Source organism: Macaca fascicularis, chromosome 14, assembly GCF_037993035.2.
Source record: "Macaca fascicularis isolate 582-1 chromosome 14, T2T-MFA8v1.1".
Lineage (NCBI taxonomy): Eukaryota > Metazoa > Chordata > Mammalia > Primates > Cercopithecidae > Macaca > Macaca fascicularis.
Genome location: NC_088388.1, coordinates 53,478,908 through 53,498,036, shown reverse-complemented (window position 1 = coordinate 53,498,036; position 19,129 = coordinate 53,478,908). Strand labels below are relative to the sequence as shown.

Genomic DNA, 19,129 nt, shown 5'->3' with positions numbered 1-19,129 from the left:
GCTGTGTTGTCATCTCCCTGGGTTCTGGGAGTGAGTGGAAGAGTCTCAGACTCGAGTGGAAAGCAGCAGCAATTTCACCAGCAGAACCAGGGAGCCCCGCGCCTCTCCATAACCCTGTGGCAGGGGCCTGGCCAGGAAAGGGCCTTGGGACCTGGCTGCTGGGAGCCGTGTGTGAAGACAGACATTTCCCCAGACCCTGCCTGGCTCTGCCTTTCCCAGGCTTGTGGGTAGGCCTTGGACCCGGAACTTAGGATTTTTGGAGTCTTATCTTTTGTTAGGGAGCAGGTATCTGGCCAGAGCTGAGATGAGGCTGAGGTGCTCAGTTCTGGGCAAAGCTGCTTCGTGCCACAGGCTGGCAACAGCTGCCCTGCGGGGTGCTGGATCCTTCTCCTCACCCATGACTCCTATGTACCTCCTCTCCTGTTACCTCCAACCCCCATTAGAGTCCTTGATTCTCCAAATGAGCAAAGATGACTTCAGGCAGTCTTACAGAGCAGCCAGCCTCGGGGAGGCAGCAAGAGGTCTGGTGGTATGAGCACGAAGCACAGGTGAGCACACCTGGCTCTTCACCTGGGGCTGGCCACAAGTGCAGCTGCTCTGTGCCCAGCAGCCAGAGGCCCAGCTGCGGTGACACCCAGCGCTGTGTGCTCACTGGCTGGCCTGGTGGGCATTCACTCTTTTCCACTCATCCAGTGAGGATGCTAATACCATTCTCTTAGGGCTGTTGGGATGCTAGGGTGGATGAAGGCATATGGGCACTCGATGAGTCAGTGTTACTGTCATTAGTATTATGTCCAGTATTTGTACTAGTACTACTAGTATTACTACTGTTATACACACACAGATGGAGCTGTCTGGGAATGAAAAGAGATATCTGGAAGTAGCCACTTGACTGTAGGAATTTCTTCCTGGAGGTGGCACTGAACCCCATAAAACCCAGCAGTAGCCATGGCCTGAGTCTTAAACAGCAGAAGCGGGGGAGGATCCTGGCCTCCTTTGGGGCTTTTTGCCTCCGCACATTGGCAAAAGGGGGCCCAGAAGAAGTACCAGCTTCTTTTTTACCGAGTCTCTACCTCAACACCTCTCCCCTGCCCTGATGTCTGGGTTCACTGTGAGAGACACTGGCCCTAGCCCTATGCTCTGAGAGGCCATCTGTCAGCTGCGCCCTCCACCTTCCTCAAGCCCAGGGAGCCAGGCTGAGCCCTGGTCTGTTCCATCCCTTCATGGAAGGAGGGAAGAGAAAAGCAGGATGCTGGATGTTCCTCACAGGTTTGGTCTGGACTCTGAGGTGTGGTGGCTGTGGGTCTGGTACCTCTACAGCCTGGCATAGCTGAGCTTACCTCAGCCACCTGCAGCCACCTCATCCCACTAGGCCACTCTGGACTCCACCACTCTCTCCCCTCATCCCCAAGCCCAATCATAGCAGTGCCTTTAACCCAAAGCTGCTGTTGCATGGAAGTCAGATCTCCCTCCCCTTCTGCCTCTTTCATGCCTCACTCTTACTTGCTTTATCTTATCACGTAGATATTTGTGAACATGCCTTATTTCCCTTGTGAGACAGAAAGAGATCCTTGAAGGCAGGGACTGGTGGCAGGTTCATTCCCAAACCCCTAGCATAGGCCTGGATCTGAGGAGGACACAGCATCTATTGGATATACAAGCATCTGGGCACACAGCTCACAGGCACACAAGAAGCAAGGCATGGAGCTGGGTCTTTGCCACAGTCATTCTATGTAACAAGCCTCCCCAGTCTCAGTGGCATATGGCACCTATTTTCTTGCTCAGGAGTCTGTGGGTTGACTGGGTAGCTCTGCTTCAGACTGTAGGTCTAACGGGTGAGGGAAGCCCCAAAGGATTGACAGGGTTGACTCCAGGCTATAGCTTGGCCCCAGGTCTGTTCCATGTGCCCTCCATCAGGGACCCCCACTGAAGGGGCAGTGGCCACCTGGGACAAGTTCTTTTCATAGAAACCTAGCAGGAGCATGAGTGACAGCCAACCAGCAAGCCCACTTAAAGCCTCTGCTCACGTCCCATCCACGGGTTGCCACAGGTCAAAGCAAGCCTTGCCGCCAAGCCTCACGTCCATCCATGGGGCAGGGCTATACACCCCACCAACTCCAGCAGGAAGGACTGCAAAGTCACAGCATAGAGCGCAACTCTATTATAGGGAGGGAGTAAAGAACTGGGGGTGCTTTCCAGCAAAACTCCCAGCACAAAGGTCCCGTGAAACACTGTCCATTCGTGGTTCTGTTGTGCTCACAGACACGCAGACTGGGCCCCGTCCTCTGACAGAATATATGACCGTGTGCTGGTGTCTTAACCTCTCTATGCTTGAGTTTTCTCAGCAGGAAAATGGGGGTAATAACAATGCTTTTCTGAGAGGATCAGGTGAGATTTAATAGACTTAATACATGTCAAATGCTCAAACAATTCTTGGTATATATTGAGCACCCAATAAAAGTAAGCTGCTACTGCTTTTATTATGACTAATGCTGCCACCACCACCATTGCCATGTCATTATTATTATTTAGTGAAGCATCCGATTATATTCCTCAAATACCTTCCATCCCCAGTTACACTAATTTAGAAGTGTAGACACGTGCACACAGCAAGCATCCATGCACACCAGGGGGGCTACAAACTAGCAACCCACTTGCTCAGTCTGCTGCAGACATGTTTTATTTTGATCTGTCTATTTTAAGATGAGGATTTCACATAAAAATCAAAATTTCTTGAGTCGTCTTCATAGGTGGTAAATACAGTTAGGGAAGAGATTATATCTCCCAGAGAGAACACATGGGTAAAAAGATGAGAGGGCTCAGGTGGATGCATGGAGAACCCAGTTGTTTAAGAGTTGGCTGGAATACTGGATGGCTGAGATGGCCAGCCAGAGGGACAGGGAGAGAAGGTGTCCCCAGGAGCAGGGACGGGGCAGGTTCAAGGACTGCAGGAGGACCCCCAAAGTCCTGTGAATTGGACTTAGCAACAAGGAGGTCACTGTGGACTGTGCTGGGGGCAGTCTGGGAGTGGTGGAGGCACAGACAGGATGATAGGAATAGGGGGTTCATAAAGAAGAGGAGAGAGAGAGAGAAGAGTGTAGCCAACCCTTCCAGGAAGCTTGGCTGGGAAGGAAGAAGAAAGAGTAGGCTGGGGGCTTGGGGTGAGGACTGGGATTAAAATTAGTTTTCTTAAGACAGGAGACTCAGCATATTTAAATACAGACAGGAAAGACTCAGTAGACAAATGAGAACACAAGAATGACACTGTGGAGAGGGAGGAGGGAAGTGAGAGGGAGCCAGGTTCAGGTGAAGGCTCCACCTTAGGGAGGAAAAATGATACCTCTTCTCTGGGCACTGTCCCTGGAGATGAGGTCACCCAGCTAGTTAGTGGCCAAGACAGAGCTGGGCACATTCGCTCATGAACTCATTCAGCAGACACTCACTGAACACCTACAGTTCACCAGGTACCACCCTAGTAACAAATGAAACAGACAAAAATTACTGCTTACATTCTAGTCATAGAAGAAAGAGACAATAAACGAAATGAAAAAGGAAACTGTATAGTTTATTGGAGGGTAAGACACGCTATGACTAAAAATCAAGGGGAGTGGACAGCACTGAGGGCATGGGCTGCCATTTTAAATAGGATGGTCAGGGCAGATGACGTTCCACCAAGGACTTGAAGACAGCCAGTGAGTGAGGCCTGCATGGAAATGTCTGGGGATTAACACCTTCCAGGCAGAAGCAAGAACAGTGCAAGGGGTCTGAGAAGGGCCTGTGCCCAGAGTGTGGAGGAGCATCACAGAGGTGCCATGGTGAGGGCAGGGCAAGCCTGGGGCCAGTGCTAGGAGACAAGGTCACGGTACGCACTGGGGACTACGTTATGTTGGACTTTGCAGGCCTCGGTAGAGCCTTCAGCTTTCACTCTGAGTGAATGAGGGGCCATTGGGGGATTTTAAGCAGAGGAGTGGCATGATCTCACTCAGGTTTTAATGGAGGCACCCTGGCTGCTGTGTTGAGAATAGACTGTGGGGGTGGGGCACAGCAAGAGGGCAGGGACAGAGGCCAGGCAGAGGCAGTTTCTATGATCCAAGCAAAAGACAATGGTGGCCAGACCAGGGGTGGGAAGCAGAGAGGTGGTGAGAGGAGTCTGGATTCCTGACGTGTTTTGAAGGCAGACCCATCAGGATTTGCCGATGCCTTGAATGAAGAATGAAAGGACAAGAGCAGTCAAACATGCTGGCGAGGTGTTGGCTGGAGCAACAGGAAGCTGAAGTTGCCATTTACTGAGAGGGGGAAGGCTGTAGGCAAGACAATGACATTGGGTTGGGGGAGAAGATGAAGAACTCCGTTCGGACTTGTTGAGTTTGACGTGTCTATTAGACACCCAGATTGAGATGCAAGTGAGCAGTGGTCTATATAAGTCTAGAATCGGGAATGTCCAGGCTGGAGATAGAAATCTGGAGGTCATTGTTGTCTAGGGTTATTTAAAGCCATGGGACCAGATGAGGGCATCAAGAGCATGAGTGTAGACAGAGAAGAAAAGAGGTTCAGAGACTGAGTCCCGGGATCAAGGGAAGAAGGTGGAGCCAGCAGAGGAAATAAAGGAGATTGCCAGTGAAGTAGGGGCTGGGGTTTGGGCAGGCCTTGCCATCCTAGAAGCAGAGAAAGCTGTTTCTAGGACGGAGTGACCAGCTGGGTCAAATGCTGCTGGTGTGTCAAATAGTCAAATAAGATGAGAACTGAGATGTTACCACTGGATTTAGCAACATGTTGGACGTTGCTGTCTTGACAGCAGCAGTTCAGAGACTGGTTAGCCCAGAATGGCCCCTCTGAACGTTTCAGAACCTTCCCTGTGGACTAAATGGGATAATCTGTGCATTCGCTCCCTACATGTGGGAGATGTGCCCTAAATGCCTGGGCATCTGGCAGGCTCGAGGCTGAGGGTTCCAGCAGTGGCACAGAGGACAAGAAGGTCAGATTTGGAGTGTCTGAGTAGACCCTGGGCCTAGAGGGGTCCCGAGCCCCCGGAGTAGTCCTGCTGGGTCATTCATTTGCACCATCTCTCTAGACCCTGCTCTCCTCTCAGCAGATGAGCCCACCTCCCCCAAGAGGCCGAAGAGCATCTCTGAGCCACAACACAGTGATGTGGAAGGGGATGCCACCTCTCCCTTGCCCTCCGAGTGGACCTCGGTGAGGATCAGCCCTGGGGAGGATGCAGCTGGACAGGATGTGCTGGCTGTGCGTGTCCTGGTCACCAGCGAGGACAGCAGGTATGCTCAGGCTGCTGCCGGATGGGGACAGAAGCAGGGTTGGAGGAAGGGAATCGCATTTGGGATTGGGTCTTCTCTCTACTTGCTTGCAGTGTGGCCTCTCTGTGCTTCCATTTCCTCATCTGTAAAATGGTGACAATCATGGTACCCATCTCAGAGGGAGTTGTAAGATTCACGGAATTCATCTGTAGTAAGTGTATAGAACAGTGCCCACACATCATAAGCACTGTAAGTGTTAGCAATTGTTATTTTCTCGGGAAGGGAAAGGGCCTGGCCCCATGCTCTTCTCAGGAGGCAGTGTCATGCTGACTGTAGTGAGGGGTGCAGAATGGGTGTCACCTGTCCCCAGGGCCTGCCCACTGCAAGATGGTGATGCATGGGGCTGGGCAGGCTAGGATACAGAGTGGGGAACATGAGGAGTGAAGCCCTGGTGCCTTAGGTGACTGTTTCTCAGAGTGCTGTCCTCATCACCTGCATCAGAATCACCTGGAGTGGTTATTAGCCATGCACACTCCAGGACTCCTCCAGATTCAGTGAATTCACTCAAGAGGTAAGTCAACAACAGGTATTGGTTGCTTATTATTTACTAGCCTCTGAGGAAATAGCAGCGGCCAACACAAGACAAGGTCCTTGCTTTCCCATGGCTTTCGTCACATTGGGAGCCAGCTAGGAAGCAAGTAAGTAGTTAAACAAGAAAAGCATCACATATGTGCCAGGTCAAGAAATAAAACAGATGCATATGCTAGAGAGTGGCTGGTCAGCTGCCTTAGATTAGGTGGCCAGGAAAAGGCCTCTGTAGCAGTTACTGATGCCCACAATAATGCTGAGTGACAAACCAACCCCAAAGCGAGTGACTTAAACCACCCACCATCCATTACACCATGATTGTGTAAAAAAGTAGACCAGAGTAAGCCAAGCCTGACCAAGTAAGCCAGGTGCAGCTGGGCAGTTCTGGTCTTGGTGGGCTCACCTGTGTGTTTGGGTCAGTAGGGTTCTGCTCTGGAGTCTGAGTGTCAGCTGGGGTGACAGAGGGCTATTGGGCCATGGGTCTTTCATCCTCCAACTGGCAGCCCAGCCTTGTTTCTGTGGCCTTAAGAGAAAGAGGGGAACCATCCAAGATCTCCCGAGCCCCAGGCTTGACACTGCACAGTGCTTTTCCAGTTCCATCTGATCGGCTACAGCATGTCACAAGGCCTGAACAGATTCAACAGGTGGAAAATAGGCTTCTCTCTTTAGGGAAATAGCTGTAAAGCCCCCATTGCAAGGGGGCATAGATCTAAGGGGAATGATTGCAACCATCTTTGCAGACAAATTTCCACAGCCTCCCTGAGGAGGTGACATTTAAGCTGAGAATTGGTTGACAAGAAGGGACAGCCAAGGGAGAAGGGGAATGCAGGAAGTGACGACAGCTAGTGACAGGCCCCTGGGTGAGAGTGAGCGTGTCTCAGAGGTAAGAGAAGGTCAGTGTGGCAGGTACACCCTGAGTGGGAGAAGAATAAGAGATTACACCAGGAAGGCAGGCAGGAGCAAGGCTTATAAGACAAGGTAAGGAGTTTAAATTGTGTTCCAGGTATCCAGTCATGCATCACTTAATTAGCCGAGATATGTTCTAAGAAATGTGTTATCAGGTGATTCTGTCATTGTGTGACCATCATAGAGGGCATTTATACAAACCTAGATGGGCGAGCTCACTCCACACCTGGGCTATACGGTATAACCTATTGCTCCCAGACTACAAACCTGTACACTGTGTTACTGTACTGAATGCTATCAGCAACTGTAACACAATGGTAAATATTTGTGAATCTAAACATATATAAACATAGAAAAGGTACAGTAAAAATACAGTATACAATATTAAAAATGGCTCACCTATATAGGGTACTTACTATAAATGGAGCTCACAGGACTGGAAGTTGCTCTGGGTGAGTGAGTGGGTGAGTGGTGAGTGAGTGTGAAGGCCTAGGACATCGCTGTACACTACTGTAGACTTTATCACACTGTGCACTTAGGCTACCCTACATTTATCTGAAAAATATTTTTCTTTCTTCAATAATAAATTGGCTTACTGTAACTTTGTTACTTTCTAAACTTTTTAACTCTATTGTAGTAACACAGCTTAAAACACACACACATTGAATAGCTGGAAAAATATTTTCTTTCTTTATACCCTTATTCTATAAGCTTTTTTATTCCTTACTTCTTAACTGACTGGCAGCACTGTAGGTTTTTAACCAGCATCACCGCAAACACGTGAGTGATACCTTTCCCTACAATGTTAACAAGGGCTGCGACGTAAATAGTTGATAGGAATTTTTCCGCTCCATTATAATTTTATGGGACCACCATCGTTATGGGTTATGTCGCTGACTAAAACATCATTATGAAAGGCCTGACTGTAATTCAAAGATGTTTTCAGTAGAGGAGTGACATCTCATTTACAGTTTTCACAGGTCAGCAGGCCTTGCCTTGGGGAATGGATGAGGCAGGGGTGTGTGAGGATGAAGGCAGGAAGAGTAGGTGGGAGCCTGCAGCTCGGGATCAGGATGGGAGCAGTGGAGATGGATTTGCTAATGGACTGAATGAGAGGGAAAGAGAATTTCAGGGTCACTCCCAGAATTTTTCTAGAGTGACTGAATGGCTGGTATGGTCATTTCTAAAGTTATATTGAGGTGGGGAAGATTTCAGAGAAGGTGCAGGTTAGTGGAGAAAGTCAAGAGTTCTGTTTTGGACATGTTGGGGTTTGAGATGCTGGTGTCTGTGTGGATGTCAGGTAAGCGGTCGAATATGTAAGTGTGAAGTTCTGGGAAGCACGGCTGGAGATGGTGATTTTAGAGGCTATTAAAGCCCAGGGCTCTGATGAGTTGCTTCCAGAGTAAGAATATCTTCCTGTAGACAAAGAAGAGCTGGGCTCAGAAGAGAGCTCTGGGGCATTTGAACATTCAGTAGGCAAGTGGAGAAGGAGCTAGCAAAACCCACTGGGAACCAGGAGATGGCGGGTGGTGGAAGCCAAGAGAAGAAAGTGTCTCAAGAGGGAGGGTTTGGTTCTCTGCATCAGAGGCTGCTGGAGAGCCCAGTAGGATATGTATAGAGAAATGACCTTTGGACTTTCCAACAGGAGGCTCATTGTTAACTTGGACAAAGTGGCCTCAGTGGAGTAAAGGGGTAGGTGTGGGGGGAACATGAGGGGAAAGCAGGGACTGCAGTTGTAGACTACTGGCTCTTCAAGTCTTGACCATGCAGACTCTGGAATGGGGCTTGGGAACATAGGCTTGAGCATCCCACAGGTGATTCATTCTGATCCCCAGAGAAGGGAAATGACCTGTCCTGGATCACACAGCCTTCAGAGTCTTCTAAGCCTCAACGTAGGCAGGCCTGTTTCCATAATAACAGGCATAAACCTAACTCCAACTAGCTTCGGTAACAAAGGCAAACGCATTGGCTCATGTGACTGGGAAGTCCAAGGGTGGTCCTCATTCAGGCAAGGCTGGAGCCAGAGTCTCAAATAACCACTCTCCCTTCCTGCCTCTCTGCTGCTTTTACAGCCATTGGCAGAGAGGCTGTCTCCACACATGGAACTCGGCTACTGAGGGTCTCAGACCATATCCATAAATTCATGTCCTCAGGTCAGGATCTCAAGGCAGGCCCCCAACTGCTACTCCCACATCACATACTTCCCTCTGGGAACAGTCGGTGAACAGGACTGGGGCACCATGACCGGCCAGGCTTGCGCACTCTGATGGCTAAGGGGTCTGCCATAGACACAGGTAGATGAGTGGCAGTGGCCTTGTGGAAGGAACCCTGCTGGATTTCCATGTACAGAGAGTGTGTGCATATGTAGAGTTTCACTAACACGTCACTGCTTGACCCGTTTTGTACTTTCCCATCCTGGAACATTGTGCTTGGACTGCCCCTCTCTCTAGGACACCCTGCCTCCACTTCTTTGCCACTTGAATTCCTACCAGTTATTAAAGGCCCATGTTAAATACTACTCACCCCTTACCCCCACCCAGGTAGAATTTTCCATTCCCTCATCCATTCCATGGGGAAGAGAGCAGTATTTAAATGCCTGAAGTTTTGGGACCAAGTCCCTAATTATGAGCTTATCTGACCAGACAGACCTTGGGAGTCATGCTCCGGGACAGGTGCAAGTGAGCAGAGCAGGCGTTATTCAAACAGCTCCTCATGCATTGCTGGGCCCCTTCTGCTCTGAGCCAAGCCTGTATTGTTCTGCTCTGACCTCCATAACAAAGCACCACAGATTGGGTGGCTTAAACAACAGAAATGTATTTTCTCACTGATTGGGAGCCTGGAAGTCTGAGATCAAGATGTGGGCAGCTTTGGTTCCTACTGGAGGATTGGAGGGAAGGATCTGTTCCAGGCCTCCCTCTTTAACCTGTAGATGGCATCTTTTCCTGTCTGCATAGTGCTTTCCTTCTGTGCATGTGTGTGTCCACATTTCCTTTTCTTAGAAAGATGTCAGGTGTATGGGACAAGGGCCCAGTGTAATAGCCACGTTTTACCTTAATGACCTCCTTAAAGGCCTTATCTCTAGATGCAGTCACATCTGAAGGTACTTGGGGTTAGGACTTCAGCATATGAGTTTTCAGGAACACAATTCAACCCACAACAAAGTCTGCAGCTGGGCTGTGGGCACCCAGGACTAAGCCCAGGCCCTCCAAGTGCGCTGGAGGAGTGCTGGGCAGGACACAGTGTGGGTGTGTTGGGGCGTGGTTTCCGGGGCCCCGACTCGCCCACCCACTCCTTCCTCCTTCCAGCTCTGACACAGAGTCTGACTATGGCGGCGGCGAGGCCTCCCACACAGAGCCCTGTGAAGAGAAACCCCGGCGGCCAGAATCCCCGTGTCTACCGCACACCTCCCTGAGGGAGGCCCTGAGCAGGGCGGTCTCTCCACAGTGCCCTGAGGAGCCCAAAACTGTGCATGGTAAGCAGAGAGCCCACCGGGCTTGATTCTGGGACGCAGGGAGGGAACAGAGACCCCCACAGCTGAATTTCCCTCATGGAGGACCAGGTGACAGGAGGCCTCGCCCTTAGGCTCCAAGGCAGTGGGACTAGGACCTCTGGGGAGTGGGACGCAAGTGGCAGTGAGGGGACTGGACCCAGGCCTGGTTTCCCTCTCCATGAGAAGCTTTGGAATCCCAGTGGGGAAGATGTCATGGGGCCTGGCCGGCTGTGGTCGGTCACAGGCTGGCAGGAATCAGGGGCCCGCAGGTCCCTTTTGCCTGGAGTGATTTCTCTCCTGCCTCCTGTGTGGGCACCTCCTTAGGGGCCCCTCTGGCATCCCATAGCCCCTGAGGGAAGGGAGCTGGGCCGGGCTGCTGTTGAACAACATGCGAGCCTGGACGGCATCATCTCCCTGGGACCACCTGCACAGCACTGGGGCCATTAGCGGTGTTTGGAGCTTGTGGGTTGCACCCAAACTTCTACACAATAATGAATGCATTTTTACTGCGTACCTGTAATAAGCCAGGACTTTTCCCATACGTGTGGCCCATTTCATCCCAGGATGACCCTGTGGGGTAAGTAGTACAAAGCCTGTTTCACAGGGGAGCAAACAGGCTGAGTGGTCTCCCAAAGTCTCAGCCCGTGCTGGTGACACCGTCCAGCCACCGCTGCCCAAGCTCTGGCTTACTTAGAAGTAGCTGTCTTTAGCAGCCCAGCTTGTGTTTAATACAAAGTTGACCTGGAATTGAGTGTTTTGATTCAGTCAACAACTTGGGACCAAATCATCTGATTTATGGGCAACTTCTGGACGAGCCTGGGAAGAAACAGGCTAACCTGACAGAAACTTCCTGCCCAGTGGCCCCACAGCCTTGGCCTGGGAGAGCAGGAGCTCAACTTGTCCTGCACCGCCACCTGGTGGTCAGGAGCAGAATTGCCACCTGGTCCGTGAAATGTTCCCAGGAAAACGAGGGCTGGGGCAGAAAGAACTCATATAGATAATTTTAAATCCTGGAAATGTTGAATTTACTCTAGAAATGTTTAATTTACCCTCATTTTTTAAAAAGTGACACTTTTAAAAAAGGACATATTATCATCCAAACACATTTGTTAAGTACCATTTGTGGGGCTGTGCAGAGAGGCTCAGCACTGGCACTGAACTGAGTTCTCTCCTGTGCCCAGCTGGGTCCAGCCCCACCTCTGGTTACTGCGTGGCCTTGGTGTACCCTTCCATCCTCCTGGGCTCCAGCTCCCCATTTCCAGATACGAAGTCGGCCTGCCTTTCATCCCTTCCCTCCATTTCCCCTGCAATTGCCAGAGGGTTTTAGGCAACTTACAAGAAAAACATAAAACAAAATTGTACAACTATAAAGGTGAAAGATCAAGCCTCAAAATCAGGTCTAACAAAGCCAGTTTAGGAGGGATATACCCCAGAGAGGCAGACCATAATCCTAGACAGTTGCTCTAGTTGAATCATAAGTTTGATCCTGAGTTTTCTGGCTTCCAGCGTTCAAAAGGAAACACAGAACATCATTATTCTCATTGTTTATGAGAAAAACATGTATTGGTTTGCAGCAGGTCTCTGAGCAGGCACAACTTCTCCTAATGCTTAACTCTGTCGACAGTTTCCAGCTCGTACTGAATCCATGATATTGAGAGATGTGTTAGATTATGTCTTAACAGTTCCTCAGAAAATGCAGCCCTAGTATTCTTGAGGCTGTTTCTTACAGCATCCCTTGCTGGAAGGTGAGGGCATGACCAAAACAAAACAAAACAAAACAAAACAAAACAAAAAAACAAAACAAAACAAACAAAGAAAAACCTGACTCAGCAATAGCAGTTTTCTTAGTAGGATGGGGTTGGGTTGAGAGACTAGTTGGGTTGCGTTGGGTAGTGAGATCAAAGCATTTTGTTTCTGGCAGTCCAGTTTAACTCCAGAATAAAATATAGAGTAGATAAGTGGGTAGACTGTGTGACTCTCAAACAATTCTTTGTCAAGTTAGTCTTCATCAGTTGTTGTTTGATTATTGCTAGGTGAACCACATTGTACAGTTAAGCTCTAAGTGCTGTGCTTTGTGTTGCTGGTTATGGTAACCCCATCACTTTACCAAATAATGCAGGGTTGACCCCTTGTGTGGGTTTTATGGAGCTTCATTAACTACAATTCTCACCTGGATAAATGCCTCCAAGGTAGACCAAGGGAATGCCAGGCAAGACCAGGATATTGCTTTGAAAAGACTCCTGGTTGCAGTGTGGAGTTAAAAAAAAAAAGACTCCAGGTTGGTCCAGCCATGCTCATAGAAGCATTATTCACATTAGACAAAAGGGGGAAGCAAATCAAATGTTCAACAGACAAATGGATAAACAAAACACAGTATATCCATACAGCAAAATGTTATTCAGACTTTAAAAGGAAGGGACTCTGACATGCGCTACAACTTAGATGAACCTTCAAAGCATGCTACTAAGGGAAGTAAGCCAGTCACAAAAGGACAAACATCAGTTTGGGATGAGAGCAGAGTTCTGGAGATGGGTGGTGGTGAGGTGGTGATGGCTGCACAACAGGGCAAGTGTACTTAATGTCACTGAAATCTAGACTTAAAAATGTATAAGTAACAATTTTTATATCATGTATATTTTTTCCACAATTTTTAAAAAGACTTCTGGGACTGCCTTGGCACATGAAGGCACCTATTACATCCTCAAAATTCACAGAGCATGCCCAAGAGGGTGGCCTGAAATACAGCTCACACCCTATGTCATGGAGGCTGAAGAAAGCCCCCTAAAACATCGGGGTCAGTGATTCTTGACAATCTTGTTTAAAAGGCAGATTCCCAGGTTCCCACCATCAGAAATTCAGATTCAGTGGGTCTGGAGTGGGGTCAAGTACGTACATTCTGTGTAAGCATCCCCAGGGGCTTTGACACAGTGGGCTATGTTCTACACTTTGGGGATTTTGGAAATGCAGCTTTGTGGAAGGCCTGCCTAGATGAATTCATTGTAAAATCCACGCCCAAGCAACTAAATGAATAGATCTAGTGCATTGGACTCTTGGCTATAAACTAATTAGATTTAGGAGAACAACCTGCCCCAAATTATTCTGGCTTAGAGGAATCGGTATTTATCCATCTTTTTTCTGGCAATAATTTGATAACAGGATGGTCCAATGGGATATGGAGGACTCTTATCAGTTTGTAATAATAAAATGATATCATCAGCACCACATGGCAAAATACCCTCTGACTCCTTTTACAGTGGGTCATGCACTAAGATCTCTGAAAGTGCTCCTTTGAAATAAATAAACACACATAGAATGTAAGCTAAGAAGAAGGGATCAGCCCACTTTATGTTGCTCAGCATTACTAGCCACCCTATTGTTCCCATTGTGGTAAAAATGTGTGCATGAGTGCTCTATTAACACCAGTGACGGAAAATCTTGAATTTTAGCCATTTCCAATAGGTTCCATTCCACAAAGTTAGAAGCTAAGAAGAAGCAATTAGAGCTTTATGCAATTTTTTTTTTTTTTTTTTTTTTGAGAAATGTCTTCATTAAGTGATTAAGAGGCCAGCTTTGGCCAACAGGATGTAGCTGTGCTTAAGACCTGCTTGCTCCTTATGCCTGGAAAGCCCAGCCAGCCAGCACTTGGGAGGGTGAGCTATCCATCTCCTCATGGGGAGCTGTGTGCCCATCCACACAGGCTCCTCCTCAACCCCATGGACTGGATTTTGAGAGTAGGCCTGTGGGATTGGAAACCTGCCAGATAGAGCAGGCATGAAGCGCCTCCAAATGTAACCACCCAATGGGTTCTCCTTGCCTGCTGCCTAGACTGAGCTGATTTATCAAGACAGGGGAATTGCAATAGAAAAAGAAAAAGAGTTTAATTTACACAGAGCTGGAGAGTACAGGAGACCAGAGTTTTATTATTACTTAAATCAGTCTCCCTGAAAACTTGGGGATCAGGGTTTTTAAAGATAATTTGCTGAGTAGGGGTTTGGAAAATGGGAAGGGCTCCTTGGTCAGGTCAGAGATGAACTCATAGGGAGTTGAAGCTATCTTCTTGCACTGAGTCAGTTCCTGAGTGGGGGCTAAAAGTCCAGATGAGCCAGTTTATCAATCTGGATGGTACCAGCTCATCCTCTGAGTGCAGGGTCTGCAAAATATCCCAAGCACTGACCTTAGGCTTTACAATAGTGATGTTAGCCCCAGGATGCAATTTGGGAAGATTCAGAATCTTACAGCCTCCAGCTGCATGACTCCTAAACCACAATTTCTAATCTTGTGGCGAATTTGTTAGTCCTGCAAAGGCAGTCTAGTCCCCAGGCAGGAAGGGGGTTTGTTTGGGGAAAGGGCTGTTACCATCTTTGTTTCAAAACTAAACTATAAACTAAGTTCCTCCCAAAATTAGTTCAGCCTGTGCCCAGGAATGAACAAAGGGTGGAGGTTAGAAGCAAGATGGATTGGTTAGGTCAGATCTCTGTCACTGTCATAATTTTCTCAGTTGTAATTTTTGCAAAGGGCATTTTCACAAATGGAGTAAGGGGGAGAGAGGAGTTGAAGGAGCTGGTCTTGAGGAAGGAAAGCCCCCAGGTAGTGGTTGACACTTATGCTCCACAGCCTGGCTGCTAAGAAAGAGTTCCACTGTGAGACCTGGCAGGGAGCGGAATATCTAGGACTGTTTCTAGACAGAAAGAAAGACAGAGGGCTGGGCCAGCTGGGCCTTGGATTTAGAGTCCTGGATTCAGACCCTCTCTGCCTCCATCTCCCATACCCACATCATGCCCTTGGGCTTCCTTTCCATTCATGCTTCCTGGCCCTGCCTGTGTGCACATTCAGATGTTCACCGTCCCCATCCTTTCTCTCCGGCAGTGATGGAGGTGCAGAGGCCTGAAGCCTGAGAATGCATCTGCAGGCCTTGTGTGGGAATATGGAACATGTGGACCCCACTGCCCACTCTCACACCCTAAGTGACAGAGACCTGTTTTTCTTCTGCATGTGATGTTCATTTTGCTCAGCTAATCCTCAAGGCCCAGCTGGCAGAGGGGTCTTCCATAGGAAGTACAGTGTCCCGCAAATATGTTTCCCTTGGAACCAGGCCAAGGGAGGGCCACAGCAATGATGGTCCACAGTCTCAGTTAAACCTAGTTTCCAAAGGGTTTGGGGGGCTTTGTCGGGAGAGGGGAGGCAGAGAATAGAACTTCCTGCAGCTTCCTGGCTTCGGTTAGAGCAGCTCCACTTTTTAATGTATTACATATATGGAACATTGATGTTCCATGATGACCTCAGCTTTAAATAACTGTTCTGACATGAATGAATATGTGCATGTATGTATATACACATGCATGTATAAATATATCAACACATATGCATATATGCATATGGATGCTTACTGATGATCTTAGTAATGATAGTTCACAATTTGAGGCATTCTCTGAGGGTGGTACCTGTCCCATAGCAGGGTCTCAATAAATATTTGATGCCAGGTGTGGTGGCTCATGCCTGTAACCCCAGCACTTTGGGGGCCGAGGTGGGGGGATCACTTGAGCCCAGGAGTTTGAGACCAACCTGGGCAACACAGTGGGACCCTATCTCTATAAAAAAATAAAAAATTAAAATTAAAAAATTATCTGCATGTGGTGGTGCATGCCTATAGTCCCAGCTACTCAGGAGGCTGAGGTGGGAGGATCATTGAGCCCAAGAGGTGGAGGCTGCAGTGAGCCATGACCCCACCACTGCACTCCAGCCTGGGTGACAAAAAGAAAAAAAACACAAAAAAATATTTGATGCGTGAACAAATGAAAAGTTTGGTAGTGTATGTTGTGGGGACAGGAGTATGGTGTGAGGGAAGGAGAGGGTTCAATCTATTATAATCATTAGTCTATTAACTTGTGGTAAATGAGCTATAGGAGATAAATTCCTACTTACTGTACACATTAAATGGACTCTTCCTCCCACCCCATCTTCCCTGTCCCTTTCTTTTTCCACAGCAGCTCTGCAACGGGCCAATAGCTTCCAGTTTCCAACCCCAAGCAAATACCAGAACTGGAGGAGAGAATTCCGGTGGAGTGAGTCACTAGCTCTCTGGGAGTGGGAGGCTGAGACTGGGCAGAAGATCTCTGGTTAATTCTCAGGGGCAGCTGTTCTCATTCCTTACATGGTATCTCTCTGGCGCAGCCTCCTAGTTGTCAGAGGCAAGAAATAAAATATCAGGTTGACTTTATTTCCACTGCTGACTAGAGGGAGCCTTTTCCAAGGGACTCAAGATCTTCCCATTCCCCTCCACCCCTGGCGCAGGAATTATGGAGCTTTAGGATTCTACAGTTTCACCCAGACAGGGCCTTAGCCATCGTTACCTCTAAGCTTTTTGAAATACAGACGAGTAAACTGAAGGAACTCTATGATTTCATTCTGTACACTGGAGTGAGACTGCGGCATCAGATTAATGACCTCATGCAAAGCAGGATGCTACAAACAGACACCCATGCATCCACACACACATCCCTACACACACACACGCACATGCACACACACACACCCCTACACACACACACACACACACACACACACACACACACACACACACACACACCCCTGCTCCTTTTTCAGAGTCAGACTTGGTCCCAGTGTCCTGGGGAAGAGCAGGGCTGTGGCAGGTGCTGAGGCAACAGGCCCTGCCAGGGGGTGCAGTGACCACACACAGACTCACAGCGTCTAGGCAGGCCTGGGATCCAGGGGCTGCAGCACTTACTGCGCAGAGTTCCCTCCCCAGGCCCTGGAGCAAGGGGCAGAGACTCTTCATCCAGTTCCAGGCTCATCGCTGCCTTCCACCTCCCCCGACACCCACTCCCTCTCCGGCCTCACCCTAGGAGAGGAGGACCCAGAAAGGCCTTGGCTTAGACAGGGGTTTCTACCAAGAAATGTTGCAGTTGGAACTGAGCCCTGGTCTTCCTTCCTTCTGAGTCAAGGCTCCCAGCCAGTGAGTCATTCCCCTGCCATCCGCAGACCCACCACCCTCGCACCGGGTCAGGCTGGGACAGGGGCACCTCGGAAGCAGGACCCAGGGCTGCACTCTTGGGTAGGCCACTTCATCTGGGGACAGCCTAGAGTGACTCCTGAATCCTCTGACAGCCCCCAGCGGTGACAGCAGAGGGTGGAGGAGCTAGCGTTGCCACACATGGGCCATCGCCTTTACTGCCCTGCTCTGGCCCTCCCCAAGTCCCTGGAAGCCTGCTGCCCGGGCCCCGGATGCATGGGTGCAGGGTCCATCCCAAGGCTTCCAGCCCACTCTACTGTGTGCCGCCAGTGTGGGGACTCAGTCCGTCCTCAGGAAGCTCTCAGCCTGGGGTGAGAGCAGGGAGGCTGGTGGTAGACCCTCCCAGTAGGGCTGGGTCGCTGGGGGAGGTGCAGGAACAAGAGGACTGCTGAATAGCCCCATGGTGTCTGGAATGGGCCTGGGAAACTCAGCCTTTAGTTATCAAAGAGTATTGTACAGTGTTTCTCAAGAGTATACGAAAGCTGCTTTGAGGGTAGGGCTTGAGTTTTGATCATTTCAATCAGTCTAGTGTCTAGCATGGTCTGACCCAGAAGAGGAACCCAATCCTTGTTTGCTGAATCAATGAATGAGCAAGCCAGCTGAACTGAGCGCAAAGGGAGCACATGGATTCAGACCTGCTCAGGCTACAGCCCCTAGAGGGCGCTCCAAGACTTCGAGAGGGATTTGAACCTTGCCAAACCTCCAAGTTCTGGGAAGCTGCACCCTGAAGTCCCAGTCTCACAAAAATCCCGAGAGCCGAAAGCCACGACAGCCATCTTTTTTATTGTCTTTATTTTGCCTAAAAGAAAATCCCAGGGAGCAGGGCTGGCCTTGCCATTGGAAGCAGAATGTGTGGTACCATCCCTCCTGTCCAGAGGCATTACTGCCCCATCACAGCTGGTTCTGGCCCCAAGCCCCAGGTGGGAGGGCTGGAGGGGCTATGTGGCTGCCCTGGGCACCCTCCCCAGCTGCTCATGCTGCCAGATGACCTCTAGGATCTACAGGAAAGGTTGCTGCTGCTAGAGGGCCCAAAGAGGAGGTAGCGCAAGCGCCTGACCCAGAGGCAGCCTGGATGCTGAAACTCAGGCCCTGGTGCGCGCATCAGTATCCTTCACACAAAGCAACCCTAAGGTGCCAGGGGCACGTGTGACTGAGACCCGGGCAGAGGACAGGGCAGCCCCGGGTGGGCCGTACCAAGGTTTCAAGGAAACGGCCAGCAGTGGGGGATGTGAGTTGGCCAATGAGGAGCTCTTGGCCCAAAAGTTGGAGAAATCGTGGCCGTGTAGAGTGTGCAGCCCCCTCTGGAATGGGCCAGAGCTTCAGCAATGTGCTTCAGCAAATGTCTTTACCTGGATGCGGCTTAAGTGTGTGAGAGGGTGGGAAACTAATGGAGTTCATATTTTGCCAACAACTAGCTTTTACTTTGTGTCCTGCGCCACTGGGCACCTTTTTTTTTGTTTTTTTTGGTTTTTTTTGTTTTTTTTGAGATGAGGTCTCACTCTGTCACCCAGACGAGTGCAGTGGTGTGATCTCGGTTCGCTGCAATCTCCATCCCCCAGGTTCGAGTGATCCTCCCACCTCAGCTTCTCCAGTAGCTGGGACCACAGGCACACACCACCATGCCTGGCTAATTTTTGTATTTTTGGTAAAGACAGGGTTTCGCCATGTTGCCCGGACTGGTCTTGAACTCCTGAGCTAAGTGATCCACCCACCTCAGCCTCCAAATGTGCTGTGATTACAGGTGTGAGGCACCACACCCGGCCAACTGGGCATCTCTTTTTAGCCCATGTTATCTGCTCAACCACTCCATGAAACTGCACCAGACAGCCCACTTTTTGGATGAGGAGCCTGAGAGATTAAGTA

General features: G+C 49.5%; 1 protein-coding gene across 1 annotated transcript in view; it reads left to right on the top strand.

Moving 5' to 3' along the window:
- MICAL2 (microtubule associated monooxygenase, calponin and LIM domain containing 2) overlaps positions 1 to 19,129 on the top strand; it is a 272,353-nt gene that overhangs the window by 187,380 nt on the left and 65,844 nt on the right. The window contains exons 26-28 of the mRNA XM_074014283.1: positions 5,093 to 5,273; positions 10,052 to 10,218; positions 16,221 to 16,298. Of these exons, the coding sequence (XP_073870384.1) occupies positions 5,093 to 5,273; positions 10,052 to 10,218; positions 16,221 to 16,298 (426 nt within the window). The remainder of the gene's footprint in view (positions 1 to 5,092; positions 5,274 to 10,051; positions 10,219 to 16,220; positions 16,299 to 19,129) is intronic.